The sequence below is a fragment of the Ciconia boyciana genome, chromosome 4, assembly GCF_034638445.1.
Source record: "Ciconia boyciana chromosome 4, ASM3463844v1, whole genome shotgun sequence".
NCBI classification, from domain to species: Eukaryota; Metazoa; Chordata; class Aves; order Ciconiiformes; family Ciconiidae; genus Ciconia; species Ciconia boyciana.
Window position 1 is genome coordinate 86,377,992 of NC_132937.1, and position 25,332 is coordinate 86,403,323.

The 25,332-nt window shown below is 37.6% G+C and overlaps 1 protein-coding gene across 4 annotated transcripts in view; it reads left to right on the top strand.

The window, feature by feature from the left end:
• The window catches only part of BDP1 (BDP1 general transcription factor IIIB subunit), a 60,598-nt gene that overhangs the window by 17,718 nt on the left and 17,548 nt on the right, over positions 1–25,332 (top strand). For 3 of the 4 annotated variants that reach the window (XM_072860500.1, XM_072860499.1, XM_072860497.1), the window contains 20 exons: positions 370–513; positions 2,162–2,446; positions 2,771–2,948; positions 3,956–4,115; positions 6,795–6,871; positions 8,318–8,462; positions 8,630–8,706; positions 9,300–9,459; positions 9,890–9,972; positions 11,120–11,351; positions 11,829–12,016; positions 12,745–12,961; positions 13,455–13,642; positions 14,203–14,413; positions 15,947–16,062; positions 16,762–16,981; positions 17,519–17,706; positions 20,128–20,344; positions 21,391–21,608; positions 22,598–22,994. In XM_072860500.1, coding sequence (XP_072716601.1) covers positions 370–513; positions 2,162–2,446; positions 2,771–2,948; positions 3,956–4,115; positions 6,795–6,871; positions 8,318–8,462; positions 8,630–8,706; positions 9,300–9,459; positions 9,890–9,972; positions 11,120–11,351; positions 11,829–12,016; positions 12,745–12,961; positions 13,455–13,642; positions 14,203–14,413; positions 15,947–16,062; positions 16,762–16,981; positions 17,519–17,706; positions 20,128–20,344; positions 21,391–21,608; positions 22,598–22,994 — 3,701 coding nt within the window. The remainder of the gene's footprint in view (positions 1–369; positions 514–2,161; positions 2,447–2,770; positions 2,949–3,955; positions 4,116–6,794; positions 6,872–8,317; positions 8,463–8,629; positions 8,707–9,299; positions 9,460–9,889; positions 9,973–11,119; positions 11,352–11,828; positions 12,017–12,744; positions 12,962–13,454; positions 13,643–14,202; positions 14,414–15,946; positions 16,063–16,761; positions 16,982–17,518; positions 17,707–20,127; positions 20,345–21,390; positions 21,609–22,597; positions 22,995–25,332) is intronic. The other variant, XM_072860498.1, reaches the window with a different exon arrangement.

Consider the following 25,332-nt stretch of genomic DNA (forward strand, 5'->3'; position numbering starts at 1 on the left):
GAATCCTTAAAGGCTTTGTTTGTGATTTGAATGAGCTACGTAAGTCCTAGAGCAGCACATTAATACATTATTTGATACTATAATACAATTCGTGTATTTGTCACTTCTTGAATTTTCTAAACTACTAAGTACTGTAACCTTTTTACTATTTGTTTTTTAAAGCCAAGCTACCATAATCCATATATATGTCAACTCTAGTCCCTGTTGAAGCGATACAGAAAGTATTTTCAAAACCAATTCTCTGTTTAAATTTATATAACCTTTGCTTTTTGATATCATAACAGGTACCACTGATTATTTTACAAAGCAGAAACTTGGGAAAATTATCAACTTTGAAATCTTTTCTATTTCTTTGCTTTAATCTGATAGAAGAAAAGCGGCCCTTTGATTTTGAATTCTTTGCCCAGCTGCTTGAGAAGGTCTTAGCAGATGAGGAAAAGAGGAAGCAAAAGACTGTTAAAAGCCAGAAGCCGAAGGAAAAGAAGCCATCAAGGCCTCGGAAGAAGCCAAAAGGTACTTCAAAAGAATGCTTGAGGTATCATTACAGAGCAGTGGTCAGTAATGTGTTGCTAGCAGAGGAAAAATCACGTATGGAATCTTTTCCTTCCCTGTTCCGGACAGGGCAAAAGGATCCTGGCTTCATAGTGTAACTTTTTCAGATGTAGTTTACTGATGTGTGGCATGGTAATAATTGGTAGCAACCAGTTTCCTGAGGTGTGTTTTCTCTGGGCAGGAATGTGAGATCACACTAAGATTAGTGCTCTCCCACAGTCTGAAGCACTGATATTCTGAATGGGATAGACTATTTAAACAGTTGATAAGTACCTCCATGAGTTGCTAACAAATTCACTTTTAGAATCCTTGGGCCAAACCCATATTTTTGGCAAGCTCTTCTGTGACTTATTAATTTACATTTTTCTTACATTTTAAACCCTTTTCTTTTAATGGTTCTGTTTTTTCTTTAATTATAGTTTGACTCCCTAAATCTGAAGGTTGTGATTCTTTTCAGGGAATCTTGTAAAAGTTGTTTTAGTTTTCCGGTCTGTTCAAAATAAAGGATAAAGATTATGTTTAATTACTATTGATCACCATATAGTGTCTTATTACCTCAGTACCTGTGAAAGGACTTTTCATAGATGTGCTTAAATTGAAAACAGTTATACTGACACCATCTCATGAATTCCCTGCTAATTCTGTTGGGTTGTTCACTTGTTTGTTCCACAAGAACCCCACTTTCTTCTGAGTGGTATAGTGGAACAAACAAGTGAACAACGTTTTTAAAGGGGGTGCTATCTAGGAAGCAACATCGCTGTTTAATTGTTAAAATTGACATAGCTGCTGCTTTTCTATAGCCTCGATTTCAGATTTGATTAAGTAAAATGTCCCACCTATTTGGACTTACAGCTACATGTAGAAATTCTTTTCATAGACTTTAATGGTAGATTAAAGGCACTTTTTGCGTAAAGCAATGTGAGTATGCTTTTCTACTTCTCTTGCATTTTGGGTTTCTTAATTACAGGCAACAGATTCGTATAAGAATAGTAAAAAGGACAGAGAAAGGTTCTTGGTGGTTGATGTTCTGCATAAATACAAGATCAAGGTAAAATGTCCTGAAAAGAGGAGAGAGAATTTTAGAAACTCGTTAAACCCAGAAAATAACTTGTGAATTATTAGCTAGATAATAATTCAGCTTTCTTATGTAAATAAGAGTGATTAACTACATTACATACATTGGTCAAAATTACTCTTTCATGGCATATTTTCTGCAACCATCATCACCTCTTTCTGCAAAGATATGATAATTCTTTTCAGGAATAGCAGTGCCGATTTTTCCTGGATCCAAAAGTGACTGTGTAACCTCCTAAAAAGCATAGGAACAAGAGCATTTACTAAACTGGCTTTACATCTTATATTGACTTTACCCTGGTGAAGTGTTGTCCCATGTACGGAATGTGTTTTGCATTTAGTGTTGAAGTTAATCTATGCTGAAGCTTTTCTGTTAAGTCAGTGACTGACTTCTCATGGTCCTGTTCATATGCCTTGGCAGTATATTGACAGTGATGTATGAATTTGCAAGATGGTACTAGTGGAAATATCTTTGTGGTTTATGGCTCCTAATACTCCAGCAGACTATTAACCAGGAACCAAATTGTCTCAATAGCAAAAGCTTCCAGCACAGAAGCTGCTAATGATCAAGATGATCTTCAGGAAGCCAGAATTTCTGATGCAGAAACAGAAGCAGATGCTGTGACAGCTGAGAAAGAAAATGAGGAATCTTTGAGCATTTCTGAACAGGCAGAAGAACAGGTTGTATTAGAGCCAGCATTAGCAAAAAAGAAGAGAAAGAAGAAGAGAAAAGATGATCTTGAACAGGAAGTGGAGAATCTTCCAGAAGAAATGGCTGTCCCTTCAAAAATTGCTGAAGAAGGGAAATCCTCTAAGAAAAGTAAGAGGCAAAAGTGCTCACTTTCAAATGTTCAAATATAAATTTTATATTACAAATTTAAAAATGAGAACTTGGGTTTTGATTTATATCACTGACCTACCTTGGGAGGTTGTGAAACAATGCCTTTCAAAATCAGCTTTCATGATGAATCTAAACATTTTATTTTTGCTGAGAACAGTTCTCTTAAATCTTAATACTTAGGCATTTTCTACTGGGATTTTTTTGTTTTAAATTAACTCTTGCTTCACTGCAGCTAGGCTGTGAGAATTGGAATTCTAAGGTGTTGCCCAGAATGTCCAAATTGATTTAATTCTTATTCATTAGCAGAAAAAAAAATGGTATGTGATGCAAACAATGATGGTCATACTACCTGTAGAGAAGAACTGGATAGTGTTACTGAAGGAAAACAAGATGAGACTGCTGTTACAGAGCAAGAGAGATCAGAGTCCTGTTTATCAGTGGATGACATAATGGAGAGAGAAAGCGATGTCAATTTATACAGGTAATGTTTACAATGGAAAGCTTAGGCAAAATAAAAAATATTTTAAAGTTTTAACATTGGTTTTATTTATTCATGCTTACCATGATGTTAACTGGCACAGAATGGGCAGGTTTTTGGTTTCTGAGAACTGTCCTGGCTTTTAGTAAGCTGTTTTTAATTTACACTCTCAATATATTCTCTGCCCTGATGGGCTGCCCTTGCAAAGTTAATTTACAGTAATACTAAAATCCCATCCAAAACTGTTTTCACTTTTTTTTAGGGTGTTCATGAAGGCTATTGGCTTAACCTAACTCCTAATATTCAAAGCACTGCTTGGTAATGTTGCTAAGTACTGTTGCTATACATTTGGAATTTATATCGGTTTTTAAGAAGATGGTTCTTGTGGGAAAGGAAAGTTGCTTGAACTTTATTTGTGTGGAACCTAGGTGGGAGGCAAGATTTTGGTTTCAATTTTGGGCATTTTTTTACTAGAAAGAAAGTCTATGTTTGTTTTATTAAACTTGTACAAGAAAGTGGTAAATCTAAAAAGTCATTATGAAGCTGTTCAGAATTTTGCATGTTAATTATTGTATTTAGCTGTATTGTAATTGTTTGTTATTTCATACAGATTCCCAGAACTTCTGTGTGCTTTAATACCTCGTTGGAAGCATATGAATGAACAGTATTTGTCTTTGAACTCAACATAGATTGTTACAGAAAATCAGGGAAAAAAAGCTTCTGCATACATTGTTTATATTAGTAAAGTCTGTTTTAAAAAACTATCTAGTCTAGGATATTCAGATGGGATTTTAACATCGTGTAATAGCATTGCAAAAGTACAAAAGTTGTTTTAAACTCATATCCTGCAAATATCACTAAAACTTGTCAGATTCTCTGAAACCCGTGTAGTTATTTAAAGTCAAAATTGCATAATTTTTCTGTGCAACTTGGATCTATCTGTAAACAATAATAGCTTTTTAATTAAAATACTCTAATATAATGTTTTTGTGTGCTTTTGTTGATTTCAGCTTTGAAGATAGCAATGATGTTATACTAGAAATGGAATCTGCTAAACTGAGAACCCTAGATATTAGAGATGATACATCACAGGAAAGCCAGATTTCAGAGTTACCGCTTTCAAAGATTAGAAGCAAAGAAAGACAATCTGAAGAAACTAGAGAAACAAAGGTATTTTTATTTTTTAGGTAATTCTTACTTCTTAAGATCTTCCTCTTTACCATTAAAACCATTTTTGTAAATCAAAGCCATTTTTTGGTTGTTTTTGTGATGTTTTTACCACTAGGTGGAAAAAAGGCAACAAGCCTCACATCACCAAAACTTAAATACTATCGATATGGCTGGCTTTAATGGGTTGTCTGTTATACTGAGTTTATTCAGAGAGTATACTGTACATGCCTGGCTTACCTCATAGAGAATTTAAACAGATGAACAGTTTAATTATTCAGAAGTGAAGCAGTACAATACCAACAGTAAAACCTCAGAGCAAGATTTTGCTGGCGTACACTTTCTAGTGCAATGTTAGAAACTGATTTGAGCAGGATGAGCATTGGGTTGTTTGTGCTGCCTCAGAATGGAAACCTGTGTAAACTCTTGTCCACTGGTACTGGCTGCCATGAGGTGTTTCAGGAAAGATGAAAGAAACTGGACCAAGATTGAATGATTTTTCTTTGGGTACCTTCTAATCAGGTCCAGCAGTTTAGAAACTTGCTGAGATTGTGTCTCGCTTCTTTTGAAGCCCTTGATGCACTTCTTACTCATGAGTTTGTCTAGCTGCTTTTTTGTATCTATCTATATCTTTATCATGAATTGCATAGTACAGCTGAGAGTTAATTCCTTTAATTATTCACTTAATTAAAAAAAAGTGTATTCTTTGGATTGTTTTAAGCCTGGTGCCTGGTAGTTTAATATGCACTGTACTTCCATTGTTATGTTCCTGTTCATCTTTCTGGTGTTCCTGTTCATTTTCTCCAAGCTATTCTTGTTTATAATGCCACTTTTTCCTCTTTTCAACAATATTGTTTTCAAGCTGAAGAGTCCTAATCTTACATTTCTCCTCATATAGAGAAAGTTCCATTCCTCTGATAATCCTTCTGTCCTTGCATCATTGTCGTTTTTGGAACTAAATATCACACTGTTTAAATGTTTGTGCTGAGGGGGAATGAATTACTTTCTCTTGTGCTCTCTAAGGTGACGAATGATCTTACGGCTACAGTTTGTGGTGAGAGATTAGGAAATTCTAAGTGTTAGTGTTTCCCTAATGTGACGGGCAAATTATTTGTCCTTTGGCCCTTATTTTAGATTCTGTTACCTGAAATAATGTCTTCATCTTAATAGAAAATCAGCTACTTAGGATCTTCGCAAATACTAAATGCCTGTAGTTGGAAATGTTATAACAATACAATCTCCTGATATTAGTTGGAATAATATTTAGAAAAATGAACGAACTGAACAGGGCAATGTGCTATATACACCAGCCTATTATAGTGGCGTCAGTAGCCTGAGTAGCTAAGCTCTCTGGCTGATAAATTACGGCTGTTTGACATGAGAAAAAGACATAATAATCTCTAAAACTGATAATTTCAAAAGACCTTTCATATCAGTTCTAATTCTCTTGGCCTGCTGTAGTTAATTTACTTTAAAAGTACATGAACATAATCACTGACCTAAAAGTAGAAATACTCAGCAAACCAGTGATGTGAAACACGATTCTATTAATATTATTAAAGAGGTAGATAGAATAAAGAAATAATGGTTTTATGCAGTAGGCTTTTACCTTAATTCACTAAATAGGCTCCATAAAATCTTTGCTGTAGTTGTGATTAGTTTGCTATGTGGTCAAGTTTTTTTTTAATTTTCAGAGTGATGGTCACTGCTGTCTAGGAAAATGACTTAAATACTAGACCTGGAAAGTAATGATAGCTGATACTGCCTAAGGAGTCTGTTATCAGCTTCATCCAATTAAAGAAATGAACTGACAGGAACCTCGTGAAGTTCCAGAAGGGAAAGTGCAAAGTCCTGCACCTGGGGAGGAACAACCCAGGAGGCACCAGTACATGCTGGGGACCACCTAGATGGCAAGCAGCTTTGCAGAAAAGAACCTGTATGTCCTGGTGGACACCAAGTTGAACATGGGCCAGCAATGTGCACTGGCTGCAAAAAAGGCTAATGGTATCCTGGGCTGCATTAGGAGAAGCTGTGCCAGCACGTTGAGGGAGGTGATCCTTCGTCCCGTTCAGCACTGGTGAGGCTACACCTGGAGTACTGTGACTAGTTCTGCACTCCCTGGTATGAGAGACCTGGACATGCTGGAGATAGCCTGTCAAAGGGCTGTGAAGATGGTGAAGGATCTCTCCTGTGATGAAAGGCTGAAAGAGCAGAGGCAGTTCAGCCTGGGGAAGAGAAGGCTCACGGGTATCTCTTCAATATCTATATAAAAACCTAAAGGGAGGGTGCAAAGAGGACAGAGCCAAGCTCTTTCTGGTGGTGCCCAGTGACAGGAGAAGAAGCAATGGGTGCAAAATGAAATACAGGAAGTTCCTTTGGAACATCAGGAAATATTTTTTCACTGTGAGGGTGACCGAGCACTGGCACAGGTTACCCAGAGAGACTGTGGAGTCTCCATCCTTGGCAATATTCAAAAGCTGTCTGGGTGTGGTATTGGACAACCAGCTCTAGGTGGCCCTGCTTGAGCAGGGGGATTGGATGAGACGACCTCCCGGAGGTCCCTTCCAGACTCAACCTTTCTGTGAAACTTGTTCTTGTTTCTGCTTTTCTTTGCATTACAGGAAGGTGTTCTTCTGCATTTGTCATTTCGTTGCTACAACATTATTTTTTTTCCTTACTCAGAACAAAGACATACATGACTTACACAAGCCAGATGAAAAGCAGAGTGCATCAGAATGTGATTCTCAGTCTGAAATCACGTAAGTAGAATTATTTTACCTTGCAGTGGTACTTGAGCTAAACCTGCATTTACTTAACTTGGATACAATTCTGATTGACCATAGTAGGTTGGACTAGACGGTAGATCATGATAACTTTTTTCCATATTCAGTGAAGTTTTTTGATAGAAATTTTGATCACTGAGGAGCAATGCTCTGACTAAGATTTAAAATGTGACGTGGGAACAAGGTGGAAGACTTAACTAAGCTTAGAAAAAAGCTAGGCCCTCTGCAATCAGCAAGAACAAGAGATTTCTCTGAAGAAGTTCTGCCATTTTGTGGATGAACCTTGGCTGTGAAAGTTGATTTTTCTTATAAAAGGGCTCACTGTATTCTTTTAAATTTGCAGTTGTCCATCAGAGCTTATTAGCTGCACACATCATGCATATGGTGTATTCATGCCTTCCTAATTGGAAACTGTTGCTCTCTGAAACTCAGTGTAAGAGTCTAAGTTGAGACACACCTTCTAGAAGATACTCCAAGCTGTATCTGTCTTACCTGCACTCCTTTATGAAGTTAATCTTTGTGACTATTTCTTACACTTATTGCTGTAACTGAGCAGTGGTGTTTAAACAAGTCTGTGCCTGAAGTTTCCATTTTTATGTGATCAGCAGCTTCCTGTTCCATGATATAATTTTTTAAAGATGATTTAGGGATGGGCTTCTAGTTAATGCTAGATTGTTTTTCATGCTTTTGTCTCTCCTTTATTGAAGGGCAGCTCACTCTTATGGTAAAGGCTGTCAAAGCTTTATTTGCCCTGTCCTAGGAAGAATATAAGAAAAGGTAGTAGTTCCCAATCTGAAGATTATTGATAAGCTGTAGGGCTCTGTCAAACAGTGTGTGAATCCCAGGACACTCTATTGCAATGGTTAAGGACACAGAGACTGATGTAAGTACCCCGTTCTTCAATAATGTAGGTATGTTGGCAGTTGGACAAGGTGTTTGAAAACAGCAGTTAATAGTTCTGTGAGTGGGATAGCTTTGAAAGGGGATGAAGGCACAGGAGAGGCAAATGCAAAATTTTGTATATAAAGTAAATCTGCTCTACTTTGGAGCAGATTTCTGTTGTTTCTGTTGAAATTAGTAAGCCTGTTCACACTGACATCAGTTGTGAATCCCTAGGAGAAGAGGTACTTCTAGTTATTTAACAGCAAGAAAACACTTCCTTCAGATATTTTTAATTAGGATCCACTGAAAGCCAGCAAAGTTGTTAAGGTTTATTTGACATTCTTTGCATTAAGTAGTAGCATATCTTCTAATACCAGAAAGATGTAACACAATTCTTTTCAGTTTATTGTCTTGCTGCATTACTCATGCAGTCTGTGGTACACTTGAAGTACATTTTGGACCATATAAGACTTATAAGACAAAGAGAAACCGAAGTTTCTCTTTGCTTATAATATATACCACCTCTTTTTATATCTCAAGGAAAACTGAAAAGCCAGCAGACAGAGGGCACTTGCGAAGACCTAAACCCAATTTAGTGAGATCATCTGGAAGGAGAGAAGCAGCAACCCAAGAGAAAATGGAGGCTGAGACTTCCTCTCCAAACCTTGTGAATACAGATGAAAAGGTCAGAAGGAGGAACGTTGCTTACTATGCTATGCTCTTGATGCTGTATCTGTTTTGACCAATGCTGATACTGTGGACCAGCTACAGTCTAATAAGTAGTATTCTAAGAACTATCTCTGAGGTATCTGTACATTTGTCCAAGAGTAATATTCATTGCCTCAATTCCAGTGCTCTGAGGAAGACAGTAGAAGAAACAGAAATGAAGCCACAGAAGCAGAGAACATGGATTTGGATACTAAATCTGAGTGAGTATTGAGATCGCTTTTCTGGTCTCCTGGAATTAACTGACTATAATTGTTAATTTATTCTATGTAGTGCTGTTATAAAAAGACAACAGTAATTGTGAAGTTTTAATATAAATCTTAAATTTGACTTTGGCTTTTTCTTGGATAATAGCAAGTGCTACTGTGGTAGAAGGTATGTACTTATTTTCCAGGAAGCTGAGGAAAGCATTACTTTACGAAGTACCATCTATGCTTGGAATTTGGGAGGGGGAAGGGAGGGAAGTGATAACTATGGCTTTGCCTTCTTCCCACCCTCAGTTGCCAGCTAATGGCTCTGCTTCTGACACTTGCAGAAGCAGCTATGGTATGCAGTCTAGTTAGGCTCCTCCCCTATGTGATAACGTCATATCTTTTTAACAGATAGTAGATAAATTGAGTTTCCACATTCTGTAAGACTAAGCAAAGTTTGGTTCTCATGTGAAGAAACTTGCATAAGTGTGCAAATCCTTCTGAAGACAACCCAATTCCAGTAAAGAAAGCTGTGCAAGTCACTGAATATTACATAGGCTTGAATATTATGGAGTAAATGTCACTGTTGTGAATACTTTGTGCAGAGAACCTGAAAAAACTGTAATTGCAAAGGCAATAGTTAGAGGATGTCGACAGAGATTTAAGCCTAATGTTACAAGAGCGTCTGGAAGGAAAGAAGAGCCTGGAAAAGATGCAGGAAATGATAAAATGTCCCATCCACAGCCTAAGCGGGAAACCGAAAAGGTATTTAATAGAGTAAGGTAACTGGAGATAACGTGTTCACTAAAAAGCTGCTGGATGCAACAGCAATGTTATCTTTGTCTTTTCTTTTTTTTTTTTTCTTTTCTTTTTTCCCCCTGAGTGTGACCAGGAGTCAGCCTTAACCTGCAGTGACAGTGTGATATTGCTTAGAGGCCTCAGCTAAGCTGGGAGCTTGTCACACAAACAGTAGATGCCAGTAATCTTTCATGTCCTGCAGCGAATACAGCTTCAGTTGTTTGATCTAGATTTTACTGCACCTTTCTGACTGTGTGAAATGCACCCTGTAACTTCCTGTGTCTGTCATAAGCAATCCATTTTGTATCCTGTTATGGACAGTTACCTGGTCTGTTAGGTAATGCTGTGCTTTATAAATGTAAGAGGCTTAATGTCTTAATGTTCAATTTCTATGTAGAATACTGACCAAAGTAATAGGTCTGATGCTACCAGTGAAGAAGCTGCGGAAAAAGATGATAAAGTCCTGGAGACAGTGTCTCAGTAAGTATGGGAAAAATAAGAAGATGTGCTCCTCTCCAGCAATTTGCCATCCCTCTCCTTTCTGGCTGTATTACGTGGTGTGGTAATTACAGAAGTTTCTGAAGAAACTTCTGCAATGAGACAGAAATTGAGTGAAGAATAGGACTCTTTTTAGTGAATGAAACAAATAGATTAAACTTTTTTTTTAAAGCAGTGCTTTTAAATGAGATGTCAGTCATGAAAATGCAAAAAACCTGGAAAAGTTAGTCCTTTGAAAAATCAAACAAACCTTCTCCACTAGCTTTAATACTGAAATGCATCTGTTTCAGTGGTGGAAAGTGTTAAGTATTTAAACAATAGGAATAAGTGTTCTTAAAGAGTAGTTAAGTGTTAGGTGTCTGGTATTAGGGCAATTATTGCAACATGTGGGCAATTTAATGCACGTGTTAATTAAGAATTGTTTCTTCTATTTTGCTTCAGTGGAGAAATGGTAGCTGTAGTGTAAGAAGAAGAATATGTTTTGGAGGAGAGATTATGAAAAAAAGAAAAAACAAAAGAAAAAGCACACAAAACAACAAAAAAGCCCCCCCCCCCCCCCAAAAAAAAAAAAAACAAACCACAACCCACAAAAACGAAGCTACAACAGCAACAAACCCCCCCCCAAATTTAGCAGTTATTTCTTTCATTAACATGCTATATAACTTGGTGCTCAGGGTAAAAAGGCATAGACGTATCTGACAGTTGTAATAATGTGCATCTGATCTTTTTAAGTTAGTAAGATTATTAAGTTATTTATGTGTTTTCTGAACGTTTATGATTTTTAACCCTTCATTAAATTAGGTCCATCTGCCTCTAGACCAGATAGGAATACAAGAAGAGCCATTATGGGTCAGAAAAAGGTCTGTCTAGTGTGGTATCCTGTCTCCAGTGGGAAAAGAAAAAGAACAGGGCAAACATAAGTTTAAACTTGTCAGGTACTTTTTCAGTCTTTAGCAGATAAACTTCTGACTTTATTGTTTCATGAAGTTAATAATGCATAGCTCCATTTTAGATAAGTGTATGTTAATAACTGTTAAAAAAAAAAAGAAAAGAAAAAAATATCACTTCTCCAAGACTCCTCCCACTTTCAGATGTGGTATGTACTTACATATCTTACGTATTTGTCCAGGTCTAATGAAACAGCTGGTTTACAAGAAGACAGCAAACAGAGTGTGCTGAAACCAACACCTCTAAAGAGAGGCAGAGTGCAGAGACCAAAACCAAATCTAGGAAGAACTGTTGCAAGGCAAAAAGACCTGACAGATGAGAAAGATCCTGAAGAGGAGAAAACTGAAGGTGGAGAAGTAGAAAAAGGTGTGATACACCATAGGGATGAAAACAATGATCCATGGCTCAAAAATGTAAGTTTCTTGAGCAGTTGCTTAGGCACACTGTTTTGCCTGTAGTAAAAAAGATCTAGGTACATACCACATAATTTGTAAGCATAGCCTTTGCATGCTTTGTTTATTCTTTCAGAATAAACTGAATTGTCATAGAACTTCCTCATGCTTGTACTTGGGTTCTGTTTTCCATGGATAGATAGATTATATCTCACTTTGTTGTGTTATTTGTGATACCAGATCTGAAAAGAGAAGTACAGAGAAAAAAGGTCTCTTGGAAAAGAGACCACTTCAGATAGAAAGTATATAGAAAAATAACAAATTTTTACTTTTAAAGTATCTACTGATACTAGTTGGATGCACAGGAAGCAAGAGAGATCTTTTTGAGTGTTTTTGTAAGAGAGCCTAAATTAAACTTTTTCTTTTCCCTCTGCTCTTCTAAAAGAGAGGTCGAGCAAATATTTCATCTTAATAGAGTGAAACTCTTATTCCTTTTAGGATGTGACGGTTCATGAAGACGCTCAGCCATGCAATGTGATGTTAGAAGGGGATGTTTCTACAGATTCTGAGATGAACTCAATACATATGAGGCAGTGTTCCCACGGAAAGTCCTCAGAAGCAGAAAGCTATGAAAGTGAAAAGGGACTGTCAGATGTCTTGAAACAGGTTTCAGATTTCAATACAGGGTAAGGTTATTTCTTAAATGGAGAAGGGATAGTTCAAAACCATCAATATCTCTAGATATTCTACACTTTTACATTCAACTCCAGCATTAAAAACAAGTTTTATATGTATAATGAGATATTTAATCAAGACAACACTAGACTTAAACAAACAAACAAAACCCCAAGAGTTTGAAAGCACTAAATTTATATGCTGTTGGATGTTAATTTGATCTTTAGACTGTGAGCCCAGTTTTCAAAGAAATATGTTTTTCTAATGCTCAGTTCTTGTGGTTATCTTCTCTATGTTGGTCCTAACAGTGCATCCCTATGTGCTTATGTAACTCCTTGAGTATAGGGTTTGGTTTCCTATTAAAATGTCCTTTAAAAATAAAAACTGTGCTGTAAATCTACTGGGTAGTTTTAAACATGATCAGACAAAGAAAGGCATTTGTAAATGTTTATATTCCTCTCAAAGTGTGACTGGAAGTTGCAGTTGTTCTGAAATGGCATATTCTTTTAACTTATCTTTGCTCACTGATTTATAAGATACACAGGTTTTGGTGATGTTCAGTGTGCTTTCATTGGGTCTTTTTTCACAATGTCACTAACTTTGTTATTGCTCTAAGAAAGCTAAGGATTTTTATCCTTGGCTACTGTATTGGAGAGAGCTACATACAAGTATGTCATACATGACTTGGAGAACCACTGTTGTCCCATGCCTTCGATTATTCTTTTGTTTGGTTTTGTAGGGAATCTGGTCCTCGGAAGGAAGAGGAGAAAACTGTTGTATCATCAGCTCGGCTACTGAGGAGTCGATTCCAGAGACCAAAGCCAAATTTAAGGACGACAACTAGTAGAAAGGAAGTGCTGGATGTAAATAGTAAAGGTGTATCACAGAAAGTTACCAACAAGGAAGAAAGTTTGACACAGTGTGACAGTGAATGTAGCATCCTTCCTGATACAGATGTAAGGCTTTTTTTTTTTTCTTTAGTTATATTTGAGCTTTTGAGTTTGTGAAATGAAATACTGATGATTTAAAAAATACAAGTTAATCTTTTTTAAAACAATTTTTTCAAAAGCTAGAATTTTCTACATGAAAACTGCAGTGCTTTCCACTTGGTTGTATGTGAGGAGAAAAAGATTACATGCATTCTGTATCTCTTGTTATGTGTCTAGATGTCTTTCTGACCTGAGGTGGCCTTGTAGAGTAGACAGTGAAGACAGAAAGTATTAATAGAAGACGGCAAAGTAGAAATCTAGATTTCAAGCTATTTTATTTAAAAGAAACAAATGTGTGTTTGTCCTGGAAAGACTGGGAAATTATTAGTGAGAAGTTACAGAGGGGTTTTTGCAAGAAACACTTCAGAGAGTGATTAGTACCAAACTTCATGGACATCATGATGTCTCCTTTTGGTTTAGTATCATGACTTTTTCTGGTTCTGGTGTTTACATTTTTCAGAAAGCAGGAAAATATGAAGTCCTGCAACCATTGGAATCCTTAGGAAAGGAAAAGGCATTTGGCTCTCAGGAGGTTTCTGAGGGGCCAAGTTGTAAGTCCCCAAAGACACTTTCAAGATCAGAGGATGGTGAACTCAAGTTTTGTCTACCTGAAATTAACCAAGATGACACCTTAACTACTAATGCAGGGTAAGGGCTTAGCTACTTTTGTTTCTTGACTGTAACAATGAAGGTATTTTGAAAGGAAATCATTGTGCCAATGGATTGCTAACTGGCAAAGAAAATCTAATAAAAATACTGAAAAAAATCTCAGTTCTCATGGTTTTAACACTAGTTGTACTAAAATTCCAGTTACTTCTATGCTACGCATGAAATTAATGAGCATTCATTTTACAACTGTTTTGTCGTCTGAAACATTAGATTCATTTCATGTAAGCAGAGGAATACTAGTTTGCTTATTGGTGAAACCATGTGAAAATTGCTTTGTTTTTATAGTAATAAGCAGATCGTAAATTAATGTCTCCAGTGAGTTAGTTAATTCTGTTGTGGAAATAGTTAGGAGACCAATGCTTTGAAATTTTTGCTGAAACAAAGTTTTGTGTTTGTAACTTAAACTCAGCAGAACTTTGTGTTTACATGCTTTCTTTTAAAAACTCAGCTGGTTTTTATGTGTAAATATAATGAACCTGTGTTTGTTAATGACATGCTTTTGTATTAAGTTTCAGATTTTTTTTTTTTGTCTGACTTAGCACTGATAGCAAAAATACCACTGAAGAAGAAAGTAAACAAACACCTCTTCAACCTGTCCAGTTACTGCGGAGCAGATTCCAGAGGTACAAGCCAAACTTGGGAAGAGCTGTTGGAAAGAAGGAATTACAAATATCAGAAAATGAGAGGGAGAAAAAACCTGAAGCAGAGCAGTTGGTATTGCAAAAAGATGAGTCTGCCAATACTGTCATGGTAAGTCTAATAAGAATAAGTGTTTTGCCTTCAAAAGTATGGTTCCAAGTTGCAAGTTCTATTTTATGAAGTTAAATTAGAACATTTAAGTTGCATTCCCTGAAGCAGAGACACCATACTAGATGAAAAAAATCTGCAAAACCCTGGTATGTTGAGGTATTGCAGGTATGAAATCAGTGAAGTCTACAACTTGTACTATTAATGTCTTCTGGAAAATGAGGATCTGATTTTGATTTGATTGCATGACAGAAAAAAGGATTATGCGCATTTAAGGTAAACTCTAGAATAAAAATGTGTTTTATATTGCAATACATAAAAACTACCTTTTTTGCCCATTTTATCTTCCCTGTTTGGCTGAATCAAGTCTGTGTGGAGAAATCTAGTATAGAGTATCAAGAGAAGGCAGAGGATAGCTATTTTTCTGTAAAAAAATAAGGTCTTATTAATTTGGTAAGCTTTGACTGGTGTCACTGCAGTGCTTGACGTTCCTCTACTTTATATAGGTAAATTTAGTCATTCATCTAGACTGTGTATCCCCACAGACACTTTACTAGGCACTGTAAAAGGTATTGAAATCCTCGAAAGCCATTATAGTATAATGAACTCTCTGTAACCATTTTGTCGGTTGCTCATGAATCATGTCATGGATGTGGGCATGAATTGTCTCTGCATAGACTTGCCTTAGATCTCAAACATAGCTAAGTTTTGTAAGGATGACTCATTTTTTTGAGTGGTTATAGATAGTTTTGTTCTTGAACCTGTGTAGAGCTAGCTTGAGGTACTTGTGTGCTGCATTGCCAGAGAGGAGTGTGCGTGCACTGCTTCTGTAATCTCCCTCGCAGTGCCCTAGTGTTAGATCACCCCTAGCTGAGATAGTTGCTTGCAGTTCAGCTTTGGATGTTCTAGACCTGTGGCCTGTGGACCATGCACAGTCATCTGCTCTGTGCTGTGCAAATCTGTAGAACCACAGCAGGCCTGATGCTCCTCTGTACTGATAAAGCTGTCACAGACCTGGAGTGCTGAGGGATGTGTTTGAGTGGTTTCTTTGTGGAACCAGTGTGGCAAATACAGAAATAAAATTCATAAGCCCTTCTGAATCTGAGGTTATGTTGTAGTGGCTTGGGTGTGTCTGTGCTCTGCAGTGTCCAGTTTTCAAAGGTTTTTCTATTTGCCAAAGTATTTTGTTTCTGTAGTGCTCCATGTAATAGAGAGTTGATTGCTAAATAGAAGAGTGTTACCCATAATGCTTGGGTGCATTTAAGAGTGCACAATAATGCTTGGGTGTATTTAAGAGCCTAACTCTAGGTAGCCCAGGACTAAAAAGACTTATTTTCCTGCTTGCCTATAAATTGAATTATGTCCTTAGGCAGATTACTCTTAACAAATATAATGTGATTCTTTTCTTGACTCAGATTGAGAAAATAGCACAGAGATCTGTAGTTTATATTTTTTTAATAAAATACACTTCTATTTTTAAAACTTGCTTGATTCTCTTTTTCTTCATGCCTTTTTTTTTTTAATTGCAAATTAAAGGGTGAAAATGAAGCTGTATTGTGTCAAGCAGATGTATTGAGCAATGAGGAACAGGAACAGCAAGAGGCGCCTCAGGTGCCCTATGTTTCTGAAAACATATTGTGTGAACAAAGCAGGTGAGGTTAGAGTTTAGCAAAATTGCATTTGAAATGCTTTCATCTGGTGCATAATGAGACACCTTTGCAAGTGTCAATTCTTTTGTTCCTTGTTACCTGTCTTTCCCTAATGTTTCATTTTCAATGCCTACAGGCAGCTTCCTCCCATGTTTTCAGAGTACATTTTTAGTTGAGCTGAACTACTTGTCATTGTTTATCTGGTACATACTTGACCTACATGAGCTCATAGCTCTTTTTGACCAACCTTTTCTTTTATTGGGTTTGTATTCGCATATACAGCGAACATACATGTTACAGATATAAACTTTGCAATATGCCAGTGATCTGTCTTTCATTGATCCCAGTGTACTCTTCTGTTTTACTGCTATTGTTAAAATAACATCTTAAGCATGTATTAGATTGCACATACTTTGATGTTAGCACGGTTAGCAACACAACTTTTTCCTTGATGTTAAAAATGCCTTGATAAAGAAATCCTGTTATTCCTTCTCACATGTTAACCATAAATGCCCAAAATGAGAAATATATATTTGAAAAGATAATTTTCATTATTTTAAACAAAGCAGTTATCAGTCTCTAACCCTCTTGTATGAGTGTTGATTCAAAACTTAATGAATGCAGAATTGCTTTTTTCCCCTCCCAACCAAAGTGACATAATTTTGTTTGTTTGTTTTTGTTTGTTTGCATTAAATTCACTAGTGCTGAAAAATCCACTTCCCAAGAAGGCAAGCTGGGTGATCTGAAACCAGGACGATTCATAAGGAATGAGTCTCAGCCAACTAGACCAAACCTAGAAAGAGCATATAGGAAAAAAGCATCTCCAGTGGCACAGAAACTTGCTGCTCCAGTTGAGGAAGAAGCAAATAAAGAAGAGAATCTTCCTGTGGCAGAAGAATCTGAGGAACCTCTTTCCTCAAAAGTGAGAATTCTGTTCAGATATTTTGGACTATACTTTCTGATGCTTGGTTCCACACCAGCTGTTTTTAAGACATCTAAATAAGCTGTTTTAAATGCATAAAATAATTTTGGACTAGTAAGAATTACATTCTTGTTTTAATATTTGCACCCTAATATGAGGTCTTCTAAAATTCTGTTAATGACACATTGATAATATATAGACCTCTGTTAACAAACCTAAAGTCTTCACTTAAACTTTGAAAATTTAGTCATGCTCATGATACATGTATAGTTACCTGCATCCCATATTTCTGCTGCTGGATTTCTTCTGAACTCCTTGGTGGTTGCTCATGAAAGACTGTATTGGTTATAGTACCTGTTTTTATTAGATAAATATCTTCTCTAAAGGAACAAGGAACAGTGATGAATGCCATAAACTACTTGAAAGTTTTTAAGCAAAGTTTTGTCTCAGGTTAGCATCTTGATCATAGCTTGCAATGCTTTGTTTTACAGGTGATGTAATTTGTGTTAATATTGTTTTTTTCTTCTGAAATCTAAGGATGACTTTGAAGTAATGTTGTTTGTGGGGAATTTGGCCAAGAATGACAATCTAGACATAAATGCAAAAAGTAGGAAGTCAGAAACACTGTGTTCCTCTAAAAAATCATCCAACTGCCACAGCAAGGGAGAACAAGAAGAATGCCTATCTACAGATGCTATTGGAAGCATTCAGGATACCATAGAAAGGTAAAGTTCCCTGTTGACAAAGTAAAAAAGCTCTTTAAAAACTTTGTGTATTTCTCCAGATGTTTTCATACAGCACTTGCTTTTTGAAGTGTAGGCTCTGAGCTGTAGTAGTTGTTATATGCTACATGCTGTGAAGGTCACTAGGTGGCATCCTTAGGTAATACAAGAGTTTTTAACCAAATTTTTCTCAAGGCTATTTTCCTTTTTAGAAGGTATTTTGCAACTGAGAGTAGAAGCAAGTAATCGGAGTTTAGCTGTCTGAATTTCTCAGTAATACATTCTTAGGGTACAGTGCACTATGTGGACCACTGAAAAGAAGACTGAGCAGTGCCATTTGCATTTACTTATAATTGAGAAATGGTAGGTAGAGTAACATAAAATGAGCTTGCTATCTGAGATGTATTCTGAGTCTCTTCACTTCTTTCAAGAAGAAGTTCATGCAACAATGTGCTGTGTCCTGGTTCTTTGGTGGAGGGAATGCTTTTTATGTATATGCATGATGAGGAAAATAGTGCCATTTACATGTAACAGTTCTGGGTTATCTTATAAGCTACCGTTTGTTCAATCTTAATTGATACAGAGCAGCCTCAAATCAATTTACTTTTGCTGTTTTCTAAAATTAGCTTCTCTTTCCTGTCTGTCTCTGAGCCTCTGCTTAAAATCTCTTCCCTAACTTACGCTGAAATCATGTCCCAGAGTTTTTGTACTAACAAGATGAAGGCCTTACTTTACAGTCTTCTTGGCTTCGTGTGATGGCAGAGTTTCACAGAATCACAGAATGGTTGAGGTTGGAAGGGTCCTCTGGAGGTCATCTGATCCAACGCCCCCGCTCAAGCAGGGCCACCTAGAGCTGGTTGTCCAATACCACACCCAGACAGCTTTTGAATATTGCCAAGGATGGAGACTCCACAGTCTCTCTGGGTAACCTGTGCCAGTGCTTGGTCACCCTCACAGTGAAAAAATATTTCCTGATGTTCCAAAGGAACTTCCTGTGTTTCATTTTGTGCCCATTGTCTCTTGTCCTGTCACTGGGCACCACCAGAAAGAGCCTGGCTCTGTCTATCTTTACACCATCCCTTCAGGTATTTATATACATTGCTGAGATTTCCCCACCCAGTCCCACCAAGCCTTCTCTTTCTCCAGGCTGAACTGTTCCTGCTCTTTTCAGCCTTTGATCATAGGAGAGATGCTTCTGTCCCTTCACCTTTGATAGCCCTTTGCTGGACTCTATCCAGTATGTCCGTGTCTCTCTTCTGACCGGTTCTGGATGATCCAGTGCAGTACTCCAGGTGTGGCCTCACCAGCGCTGAACAGGGGGAAAGGATCACCTCCCTCAACCTGCTGGCAACCCTTCTCCTAATGCAGCCCAGGATACTGTTAGCTTTCTTTGCTGCAAGGGCACATTGCTGGCTCATGTTCATCGTTGTGTCCACCAGGACACCCACGTCCTTTTCTGCAAAGCTGCTTTCCATCTAGGTGGCCCCCAGCATGTACTGGTGCCTCCTGGGTTGTTCCTCCCCAGGTGCAGGAGGTGCACTTCCCCTTCTGGAACTTCATGAGGCTAGTTACTGGCCTCCAACTCTGACTTTGTGCCACTGATCACCAAACTCTGAGCCTGGCCATTCCACCAGTTTTCAGTGCACCTCCTTGTCTGCTCATCCAGCCCATACTTCATCAGCTCCTCTATGAGAATGTTAGGGAAGATAGTGTTAGAAGCCTTACTGAAGTCAAGGTAGACACTATCTACTGCTTTCCCTTCATCTATCTAGCCAGTCTTTTCATCGTAAAAGGTTATCAAGTTGATTAAGCATGACTTCCCCATTATGAATCCATGCTGACTAGTCCAAGTCACCTTGTTTTTCACGTGTCTGGAAGTGGTTTCCAGGATTAGTTGTTCCATCACTTTCCCAGGGACTGAGGTGAGGCTGACTGGCCTGTAGTTCCCTGGATCCTCCTTCTTGCCCTTTCCTGAGACATGAGTTTAAAAGCCCAAGATTTTTGTCTTACTGATCTGAATGTGCTTGAACAGATGTGAGAATTTCATCCTGTTTAAAAGCAGTAGTACCTTGAGCACTGGAATTAATGAATATAATATTCCTATGGTTGCTTAATTTTGGGGACCTATGGTGGTATAGCTGAAACTTTCTGCTCTACCTGACTTCTTGATGTTGTTTTCCTTCCGAAAGATTTTTCCAAAAGTAATTAGAAAGGTCCACTACTGCAGAAAAGCCAATTATCTCCTTTTCACATTGTTTTTTTTCCTTCCCTTATTTTTTTTAAACTTCACCCACTAACTAAATAAAAATCCAGAACACTTAAGTTCATTTCTAGCTGGAAGTACTAAATATTTGATAGTAAACCAAGCTTGTAGAGTGTATTTTGTACTTCCTGAGAAGTAACAGTTGAAAAATATTTTCGTAGGTCCAACAATAAATTAAGTTCTGGAGAAGAAAGTAAACAGAGTGATACAAAACATTTGCATCAAGCGAGGGAACCCATCTGGAACCCAAGGCGAAACCTAACGAGAGTTACTAGAAAAAGAGATTATCCTGAAGAAGTTGGAAACAGAGAAGAGGACAACACTGAGAACAGAAATGCAGAAGTGTGTTTGGTATTAGAAAAAGCAGGTGTATCGGTGGTAAGTGCCGATCGTGTGTTTTGAGCCAATTTATACCTCAGTTCTTGTGTTTAAGTTCTTAGAACCATAGATGGCACAGAAATCCAATATATGGCTGTGAAAGGTTAATGTGATTCTTTCTTTCTTTTTTTTTTTAATTCACTATTGGAAATGATGCTGAATAAATGCATTTAGAATCTAAAAACTGTGGAAATATTTAATGTACACTGTTGTCTTAAGTTTTACAGTGTATACAGTCAGAAGACTGCATTATTGTAAATACATGCTAACATTGTTACCAATTAATTTAATGTCTGTTATTCATTGAACAAGGGAAATTAAGGCAGCTGTCTAACAGCAGATACTACCTAAAATCCATATAAATATACTTATAAGTTGAAATGTATGTGAACAAAGTTCAGACCTTCTTCTGCTTAAATTCACTCAACAGGCCTAACCTAGCCCAAACTAGTAACTTTTCTGTCTAAAGTTGTGGTACCTGAATCGATTTTATCTGGTGTTGCTTATTTTCTAGATGGATCACTAAAATCTTTCAGTTAATGTATTATTTTAGCCAAGCATTCATAGTTGACAGAACTATGCTTACTGATGTTTTTATGTTCCCGGATACGTTTCTGTGTGTGTGTTTTGAATAATATTTAAATGCTGTTCTGTAAACTATGGTAGTTTTTTCTTCCTAGTTTGTTCCCAGGGCAGAAAAAAATAATTTTTCCTTCCCTCAAATTGTTCTTTAAATTAATAGGTAGTTTTAGAAAATGATTCATCTTTCCAGCTTCTGAAGAGTTGCTGCTCTTAAGTTGAGCATGGCCTTGGTCTGTTAACTAGCAGCAGCACTGGGAACTCAGTCACCAGAGATAAAACCATATAATGACACTTCTGCTGTAGAGCCCGAAATTAAAGAAAATGCGAAAAAATGTCCTAAGCTATCAGATGACAGCTGGACATGTTTTCAAGAACTTCAAACTTAGTTGTTTAAATCTTTTTGTCACCAAAACCAGTTAAAATGTTTGGCGCTTAATATGGTAGTAATTGTCTCCTCTGTTCAGCAAAACTCCAGTAACATAGTGGAAGCTGCATCCTTCTCAGAGGCTACAGGAAAACACAATTTTACAGACTCTGTTGAAGAAACATCTTGTAAAAGAATCAGGCAGGACAGCAGACTCCAGTCTCCAGAGATATCGTCAGAGAGTGAGAGTCAATTAGATCAAGAAGATGATTCTCAGCTTTCTACCTCTCAGGAAAAAAATTCAAACAACCTCACAAGGTAAACCAACTAATTTTGGCTTGTAAGCTCAACAGATTGCTTTTGGCTTTTGTGTTAAAAATGTAATTATTAGCCATAGTTCTGCAGTGTGTTATGCGAGCACATGCAGGATGTCAGTCCTTGTGTCTTCCATCTGAACTCTACCAGATGCATGCAGATATCCCTATGTCTCTTACCCTGCCTGTGCTCTCATAAGATGAACACAGCCAGCACTCCCACCAACCCATCCCAGGGTCCATCTTTGGTTTCGACAGGAATTCCTGATTTTAAAAGAGAGGACTTTGAAGTACCCATATTGGGGGCACAGGGATTGTGGGATTAACCTAAACAGAAACTCCACGCTGGAAGTGTCCTCTGCTGCTCTTTGTTTCCCCTCCCCACTAGTTTACCAAGGAGGATGTTTTTTAGGGGGAAGTTTGGAATTACTTTTGGTACACAAAGTGGTCATGCCCATGATTTTGAGGAGGGAAACAGGAAGCAGCGGATTATTGAAGAGATTGCTATCTGAGAAACCGGAGCAGATAATCAGTTATCATCTAACAGTTCTAGTTTCTAGTCATTAGTCTGATCAATTAAAGTATCACAGTTCGGGGCTTCTAGTATAGCTTTAGCAAAAGACAACTGGAAATGTTCCCATGACATAAAAAGCATGTGACTTCCATGTCCCTCAAAATGAAAATTAATTCATCCTTTTCTAATCAAAGAATTCTGTATCTTGTAAATTTAACTGTGCAGCTTTCCAACACTCTGAAACTGCTTAACGCACATTTACAATAAGTATTTTGTGCATACATGAAGAAATTAGGATTTCTGATTAAATGGTATGTGGATGCATTTTTGTTACTATACATTAGGAAGTAAATAGATTGTATTATTGGTCACAATGATCCTTTTTTATTCATTGATTTTGTTTTGATTTGTGGTACCCCTTTTTTTGGAATGTCTTGGACTTCATTGTTTTTTAAACATGTGTTTGTTCTGTACTTTAGAAGGCAGTCCAGAAGGCCATCAAAACGCATAGCGCTGCCAAAACATGTCTCGGAGCTAAGAACTGCTGCTTCTTCTGCCTCTGAATGTGAGGCTGGTTGCAGTGAGAAGGGGAATCAAAGGCAAGAAGTTAAACTGAGTGTTACTAGAGGCAAAAGCTTGAAAACTACACATAGAAAGAAATGTGGGAAGGAGCACAGAAGTTCAAAGATAACCTTGGTGACCCTCCGGGCTTCTCAAGAGGAGGAGCAGGAGGAGGAGGAAGCAGATGACTTTGAGCCTGATGATGAAGATGAATGCTTTGCACCAGAGGAAGTAAACAAAGCTCCAGTGTTTGTTCCTATAGGTCTTCGATCTCCAAAACCTATTCCTGTTCAGATAGAGGAAACCATGGCAGAGGTATCATGTACCTGGGTTCTGCATATGTACTTTTGTTTTCTTTAAACAGCTTTTATTCTAGTTGCATCTCTGAATACTTGGGTTTTATCGCAATTTAGTTTAATTCTTTAAGAATGGCGTTGAGAGTAGCAGGGATGTTACTTGGCACATGGACTTGGTTTTGAACAAAATACTACATCAGTCTAAAGACCAGTTATGTTTATGAACTGTATATAGATCTGCAGGGTGCTCACCAGTTTGTTTATTTGGATTGAATGTAGGCACAGATTACCGTGCTTATTATATGTTTTGAGGCCCAAGATGGAACAAATGGACCATTTCAATGTTACATTTGAATGTTAGAAAATGAGGGAATGAGGGAGATGTTTCTTTATGTGGTGTCTCCCTCAACAAGAAACTTCAATTGTGTGGTGGCCTGACCCTGACCAGCAGCCAGGGACACACACAGCTGCTTGCTCACCCCCTCTCCTATGGGACAAAGAGAAAATAGAAGGAAGGTAAGAAGATTTATGGATTGACGTAAAGACAGTTCAATAGGTGAAGCAAAAGCTGCATGTGAAAGCAAAGCAAAATAAGGAATTTATTCACTACTTTCCATTGGCAGGACACTTCCTGGAAATCAGGGCCTCAGCCTGCGTAAGAGTTACTCTGGAAGACAAACACCGTAACCACAAATGCCCTCCTCTTCTGCCTCCTTTCCCTGAGCTTTTATTGCTGAGCATGACATCATATGATATGGAATATCCCTTTGTTCGGTTTGGATCAGCTGTCCCAGCTGTGTTCTTTCCTGACCTCTTGCCCACCCCAGTCTACTTGCTGGGGCAAAGAGTAGGAAGACAAAAGCTTTGACATTGTGCAAGCACTGTTCAGCCATAGCAAAAACACTGGTGTGTTATCAACACTGTTGTAGTCATAAATCCAAAGCCCAGCACCATGTGGGCTGCTATGAAGAAAATTTAACTTCATCCCAGCCATACCCAGTACAATCTTCACCCTTTATTTCATACCTTTTGTGTCATGCTCAGGTCCTACACTATCCAATGCATCCGTATTAACCACAACTTATCTTCTTGTCCTTTGATATGTATACATGGATATAATTCCCTTGGTCTTTGGGCCACCCCCTTAAAATGTCTGTCAAATGTCCATATTTAGTCCAATTTTTTTCAACAGCTGTGTGTTTTGACTGTTCCATAGATAATTTGTAGAGTTGGAAACTTTAAGCCTAGAGTACAGGCCTATGTTTTAATTGTACTCTTAGACTAGACTAAAACTCAAGACTGTAAGACTGTAGCAAGAATTGGTATCATATCTACTAAGACCAGTCACTAGAGAGGAAATTATCGTCAGGGAACTGTTGAGGTTTGAGAACAGTGGACTCTGTTCAAGGCCTTGAAAGGAATTGTGCTCAAAGGTTTAGACATTTTTCTCTTTTTTTCCCTATCATTCAGCATGACTTCTTTGCTTTTTTTGTCCCTTCTAGCCCGTCTTATCGCAGTGATGTATCTTCACAGCTCTTTTTTTTTTTTCTTTTCACTTCATTCCAAATCTGTTTAGCAACCTGTTCCATTCATGCCTCAGATGCTCATCACTACTTCTTTCCATTCACTCCAATTCTTTTTGCTTACTACTACTAGTCATCTTCCTCTCTTCTCCCATTGAAATCCTGCTTTTTTGTCTCCTGAATTAATCACACTGTTTCTTTCTCTGCGTGAAACAGCAAGAGAATTTAAAGCTCAGTCAAAACACCAAGGGAGACTGTAGAATGATAATGAACGATAAGTTGTTGCATGGAAAGTTTTGCTGAATCCCTTCATTTCAAAGATGTGGAATATATTATGTGTGCTGATAATGATAAAGTTTCCTGGTTTAACACACAGGAGCCATGAATACTAGTAAGGGATATGGTTAGGCACCTGAGGACTCAGCTGTTATAAAATTTAAATAGATCAGTGTAAAGTATCTGTAAAAGTGCAAGCCTTTGAAAGCTACCCAGATTGAGCAGTGCTTTTCATAAGAACCTCACTGGAAATATTGTAACCTTCCTGCCAAATTTCAAGTCCTCATTTCTGAAAGTGTCAAATATCTGAAGTTCTCAGTGAAAAGACAGTGTTAAAGAAGAAGAAAAAAAAGTTATAGGTACAATGGTGGGGAGGTGTGTGTGGAGGGTGTATTCTCTAGTCTTACTGTGGAAAAAGGCTGAACTCTTTCTTTCCTGAAGACTTAAAAAGCAGAAAAAATGTGAAAAAACAACAAAATGCATTTAAGGTAAACAGCCACCATGAAAGATCTCAGCTGCATAACTTAGTTTGGTGGAGTGATAAGCAATTAGAAACAT